This window comes from Acyrthosiphon pisum, chromosome X (genome assembly GCF_005508785.2).
Source record: "Acyrthosiphon pisum isolate AL4f chromosome X, pea_aphid_22Mar2018_4r6ur, whole genome shotgun sequence".
Taxonomy (NCBI): domain Eukaryota; kingdom Metazoa; phylum Arthropoda; class Insecta; order Hemiptera; family Aphididae; genus Acyrthosiphon; species Acyrthosiphon pisum.
Window position 1 is genome coordinate 105,498,002 of NC_042493.1, and position 6,779 is coordinate 105,504,780.

The 6,779-nt window shown below is 27.4% G+C and overlaps 1 protein-coding gene across 1 annotated transcript in view; it reads left to right on the top strand.

Moving 5' to 3' along the window:
- Positions 1–911: 911 nt before the first annotated feature.
- LOC100572329 (kelch-like protein 2) overlaps positions 912–6,779 on the top strand; it is a 6,841-nt gene continuing 973 nt past the window's right edge. The window contains exons 1-8 of the mRNA XM_016801058.2: positions 912–1,069; positions 1,125–1,353; positions 1,427–1,602; positions 1,675–1,771; positions 1,892–2,048; positions 2,113–2,204; positions 2,264–2,566; positions 2,653–2,796. Coding sequence (XP_016656547.1) covers positions 963–1,069; positions 1,125–1,353; positions 1,427–1,602; positions 1,675–1,771; positions 1,892–2,048; positions 2,113–2,204; positions 2,264–2,566; positions 2,653–2,796 — 1,305 coding nt within the window. The 5' untranslated portion in view covers positions 912–962. The remainder of the gene's footprint in view (positions 1,070–1,124; positions 1,354–1,426; positions 1,603–1,674; positions 1,772–1,891; positions 2,049–2,112; positions 2,205–2,263; positions 2,567–2,652; positions 2,797–6,779) is intronic.

Consider the following 6,779-nt stretch of genomic DNA (forward strand, 5'->3'; position numbering starts at 1 on the left):
AGAGCCGTTCATAATGGCTGGTTAAGTATCGGTTAAGACTAACCGGCAGAATTCCATTGGTAATACTAAAGAAATTTTGTCGGTTAGTGTTATCAGACATTGTACGAACGGCTCTAAATGTATCACATCTAATGTGTTAAATTTTATTAAAATAGGGAATAGTTATTAATACATATTAAATTAACGTTCTTTTAGGCACAGGGTTGAGAACCGAGTAAGAAAAACCAAATATGATAGTTTTAGTACCAAATAATTGAAGACTCAGTTAATTTAGTGATAAATGAAATGTATTCCATTAGATGCTGCTAAATTTAATAACCTTAAGTTTTAAACTGTACAAAGATTATTGCAATTATTAACTATCATTAATATCTCAGTGTGAACCACCCCGTGTCTCATTTTCACTGTGGTATAACTCATAGAATAATTAGTGTCTCAATGTAATAACCTCTTCACATCACATTCTAAAAAAACAAAGTATATCGCTTCATTTTTGAGGAACTCAATGTCTCAATACTAGCCTGAGTGTAACAATATTAAATATATTATTCAAATTAATTTTGATACTATTACAGATTTTAAGTTAACTACTTTAAAGGTATAACATACTACTAGGTATTTACCAACCTACTTAGGATTCAACAATATTTTACTAAAAAATATATTATACAAATCATCTCAAAACAATATAATGTTAGTAACAACATACAAAAATAATTCCATAATATTTTAGAATCATTCCACTTTTGATTCAATTTTTTCATTTCAATTTTTTGATTTTAATTTCATGTATGCTTTTCGAAAATTAGTTTTTTTCAGATTTCAATTAAAAAAAAAAGAATTGATTTTATTATTTTTTCATAGAGGATTGTTAACAATTTTTATCGATACATATAATTAATTTCGAAATGTCCTTTTTTAGTTTAAAGGCATTCATACCTTGACTTAATATACAATTCACAATGCAAAATACTAATCAAATACCAGAATCTAGAAAACGTAAACCAGCCAAAACATATGAAAAATCATCTTTTGTTGATATATATAAAGGATTCCAGACCTTACTGAAGTAAGTGGTAGATGATTTCAACTACTAGAAAAATATTAATAAAGTTTTTTTGTAGAGGTGAATTTTTTTGTGATGTAAAATTGAAAACGGACGATAAAAAAATAATAACTGCACATAAAGTGATTTTATCAGCAGCTAGTCCGTATTTCCGTGCAATTTTCACAAATCGTGCAGGAAGAAATCATGATCTTGTGGCTATAAGAAATGTAGATTATACCGCTTTACAGCTTTTAATAAATTTTATTTATTCGGGTAAAATCGTGGTTACTAGTGAAAACGTCCAGGTAATATTAGATAAAGTTTGATTTAACTAAAGAAAACTAAATTATTTTAATTGTATATTGTTTATTTCTCAAGAACTTGTTATCAGCTGTAGATATGTTGGAGTTGCAAGAAGTAAATGAAGTATGTTGTGATTTCTTACAGTCACAACTCTGCCCCACAAATTGTATTGGTATTAACGCTATTGCTGATTTACATGGCTGTACGAAATTGAGAAAAAGATCAGAATTATATATTCTTCAACACTTTTCGTATGAAATATAATTTATTATTAAAATTCTATAAGGATGTTTTATTTATTATTGTAATATTTTGATTCTTAGAGATGTAATTGGTGGTGACGAATTCCTATCCTCATCATTCGAACAAGTAATACATTTGATATCCAGTGACAAACTTATAGTTCCATCTGAAGAAAAAGTAGGCAAACTAAAATTGATTATTTTTATATTTTATTATTGGTGAAAGCAAAATTCAGTAACCTTCTAATATGTAATATTATGTAGTCTAATTAATTTATAAGTATATTTAATATTTTAGGTTTTTGAAAGCGTAATTACCTGGGTAAAACATGATTCGAAATCAAGAGAATGTATTTTACCCCGATTAATGGAACATGTACGTTTAGCATTAACATCAAATGATTACATAAAAAAAAAAGTAGCTAAGGATACCCTTATAAAGAATTGTCTTGAATGTAGGTTTCCTCTTTAAATATGCTTTCATTGTGAATTAATTTATATTTATTTATAACATTCAAGGTAAACGATACGTATTTGAGGCATTAAAAACACTCAAAGGAGAAGAGCTTATCCCACAAAGCATAAGAAATAGACCAAGGCATGGAGATAAGGTATGATTCTGTATAATTTATATATCTTTCCAATATATTTAATAATTTAATTATAACAGGTTATATTAGTTGTTGGTGGAATTCAGACTGGATTAAGTAAAACTTTAGAATATTTCGATCCAATGACAGAAAAATGGCATTTTGGCCCGGAATTATTTACCAATCATAGACGACATAGTCTAGTCGTAATTAAAGACAATTTGGTATTTGATGTGGGTGGTTATGAAATTGGTTTATCACCTTTTCGGTGTGTTCACATGCTAGATATAACTGAAAATCCACCACATTGGCAACTAACTGACGACCTGTTAGTTGAACGACAATTTTTAGGTGTTGGTGTAATAAATGATAATATCTATGCTGTAAGTAATGTTAAATTATAATTTATTAGTTTAATTGTTATTTCCGTTAATTAGCGCGAATCAATAAATTATGCATTTAATTTAAGGTAGGCGGATCAAATGATAGATATGAAGATTTAAAAAGTGCCGAAGTTTTTGACTTCAATACTAAAAAATGGCGAATGATATCCAGTATGAATACTTTGAGATCTCTATTTACGGTTGGAGTCCTGAATGATCTTTTATATGTGGTAAACTTTTTTTATGATTTTAATTTTGTATTATATTTGTTATAATAATAATAATAATAAATGGAATTGGAATGATAAAATTCTCCCGAGAAAGAATCGTGTAATATATTTCCAAAATAATACATTTCGATAAATTCAAGTTGATAATCAACTAATATAAATATTTGTACATATACCTCTTCGATTCAATGATTTAATAATTTCACTGGGAACTGATTCATTTTCATTGATCGTCAAAACTACTTACATAATGGAAGTACAAAAACTCAAATACATTTTTTATTTGTGTTTTATTACTACTTAACTTTAATTAGTTTTAGTCCTAAATGATCTTTTATATTTGCGGTAAGCATAAATACACCTTACACGGGTAACCTAGATAATCTTATAAATACTTCTTTTAGTTTTAATAACAAACCATACAAATGTAAATCTTTTATAGGCTATTATCAAAATGTTATAGGTCTTCGTTCTAAATTATGTTTACTTAGACGCAATATTCATACTATGTATTTCGATTATTTTATTTTAACCGAAACCTGGCTAAATAATAATATTAATGATTGTGAACTGGGCTTTGATAACTACTCTCTTTATAGATCAGATAGGAACTATGCAATCAGTAACTGTAATAAAAGCGGCGGTGTTGCGATATGCGTTAGTAATGAATTTTCGTCTAAAATTATAGATATACCTAATACCACTATTGATCAATTGTTCGTTGCTGTTACTATCGATAAGGTTTTAATGTTTATAATTGGAACTTGTTATATCCCACCAAATAGTCATACCACCTTGTATTCAATACACGCTCAAACAGTCGATTGGGTCTTATCTAAGTTTGGCAGTAATGTACAATACATTGTTGCCGGTGACTACAATTTACCAAAAACTGTAATTACCAGTGATAGTACCGGACTCATTACTAACAGCATACTTACACCTCAGGCCAATGAAATTTTTGATATCTATGCTTATAATAATTTTTTTCAAGTTAACACGCATTCAAATTTTAAGGGCTTAATGCTCGATCTCGTATTTACTTCTTCAAATTTAACAACAACTAACATTTGTGATGAATTATTAGTTCCGTTAGATAAATACCACCCAGCACTTTCCATACATTGTAACTATGGTATTTTGGTGATAATAGTTATAGTAATAATTGTAATGTAAATGTATCTAATGTAGATTTCTCGTTTGGTGAAATATTTCAAGCTCTTACTCAAGTTGGTAATAACCCTTCTCCTGGTCCCGACTTAATTCCTGCTCTCTTTTTACAACATTGTAGATATGCCTTGTCAGTTCCTATATTTATTATCTTCCAATTGTCTTTATCATCAGGTATCTTCCCCAACAAGTGGAAATTAAGCTATGTAATTCACAGATATAAAATACTAGATAGCTAACTTGTCTACATTAAGATAATCGATGTTGAAGTCAGCCACCATATGCGTGTGGGTCAATGTTTACATAATTATCATATCAATACTGTATGATAACATGATATTATTCGCACAGAATACAATTTTTTTATAAAATTTTAAAAAAAAATATAAAAAATATATATTTCTATTGCAATGGTTTTTAATGACAACACATAATATTATCCTTATTCAATATTCCACCGTCAGATACAAAAGTATTTTGACCATCAGATTGTTATCATGTCGTATTGATAAGATAATTATGTAAACCTTGACCTACACACATATGGCGGATAACTTCAATGTTTGATGTCTTGTTAGCTATCTAGTATTTTATATCTGTGATGTAACTCCAATTTTCAAATCTGGTGATAAAGGATCCGTCACAAATTATCGGCTAATCTCAATAATAAGTGAAATTCCAAAATTATTCGAAAAAAATTATAAATAATAAACTAACAACCACTTTTAAGCTAACTCTATTATCTAATCAATACGGCTTCCGGTCACAACGATCAACTAATACTAATTTATTAGTTTTTTATTCTGTTTTAATATCCACAGTAGAGAGTGGTGGCCAAGTCTATGTTATCTATACAGATCTTAAAAACGCTTTTGATACTGTAGATATTAAAATACTATTATATAAACTTAAACTAATGGGTGTACATGGTACATTATTAACTTGGGTCGAGTTCTACTTATCTTATAAATGACAACGGGTAAAAGTTAATAATATTCTATCTGATTCTATTGAAGTTACCTCCGGTGTGCCTCAGGAAGGACATTTATCTCCACTACTATTTTTATTATTTGTTAATAATTTAGATAAAACTTTTAAATATTCCAAATTTCTGCTGTTTGCTGATGATTTAAAATTGTATAACTCAATTAACACACCTAATAATTGTTTAGAGTTACAGAATGATATAGATCACTTTTCTGAATGGTGTAGTATGAACAAGTTAAACATAAATGTTAATAAATGTCAAAAAATAACATTCTCACGTCGTGCTAACCCAATACAATTTAGTTATCATACATAACATATTCTTGAATGTAGTTTCTTCTGTAAAAGATTAAGGTGTTTGGCTATCTAGTGACTTATCATTTAAATTACACTTAGACAAAATGTATAAAAAAGCATTAAAAGTATTATGTTTTTTATTAGACGCAATACTTGGAAATTCAAGAATCCCACTTGTATTAAAGTACTGTATTGTTCATTAGTACGTTCCATTCTGGAATAATGTTCTGTTGTATGGAACCCCTTTACTGATAATTGGGTAAATAAACTTGATAGTATCTAAAATCGCTTTCTAAAATTTTTAGCTCCTAAATTAAGATTACCAATTAATAAATAATAATAATTAATAAATAAATAAAATTAATAATTTTCTTGAATTAAACCTTACATAATAACTGTAATTGTTTAAATATTGAAAGAGTTGACTCAATCAAATATCTTGGATTATTTATTGATTTCCAACTAAAATGGGTGACACATATTAGCTATATTCTACGACTTAGCCGTAAATTCTTTTTTTTTTTATTATGATTTGAGATCCATATTCAATAAACAGCAATTTAGAGTTATATATATATATATCTTTTGTCCAATCAGTAATTTCATACGGGATAGTGATATGGGGAGGGACTTACAATATCCATTTAAACAAAGTTAGAGTATCATGAATAAGATTATTAAATTTATTATAAGATTATCTAGTTATACAAATACTGATTATTTATATGAGGAATTTAATGTACTCAGTTTTGATAGATTGCTTACCAAATGTACCCTTCTATTAGCTTTTAAACATAAAAAATATTTTAGAAATTGTTATCATAACTATAATACAAGGCTAAAAAAAAATATTAATATAATAGCACCAATTTGCCATAAGCATTTTGGTAGCAAGAGTTGCCTAAATCGAGCGATAACTCTTTGTAGAAATTTGGAAATAAATATTAATAATTATCCTAACTCTATTCATTTTAAGCGGTATGTATTATCCATTGTATAAATTGTTGTTCTATCTATTTATTTATGTATTTTTTCTATTCATTTTGTTTTATTTTCACATTTTAATGATAATGGTGTCGCACAACTAACACCTGTCAATTTATGATCACCTCATCATAATTTTGTTTATTTTATATTGAATTTAATTTTAACTTTATTCTGTAATGATAAACCTTACATGTCTATTTTATTGCTCCCTACTACATATCAATATTATTTGAATAAAATGACTAAATTAAGAACCTCTCACCTTCACCTCAAGCTTTGCTTGTAGGAGGTGAGCAAACAAACTATACTGTATTATTTATCTTTTATTTTATCATTTGTTTGCAAATATACATTATTATTATTATTAAAAAAAAATAATATTAATATTGTTGCTAAACAATGTGGCCTAGATCCATTATCTAAACGCAGATTATTTAATGATGTTAATTATATATATAAACTTATTAATAACCAAATTGATTGTCCCGATCTATTAACTAAGATTAAATTTAAGGTACCTACATTCAACTCTCGAAATCACT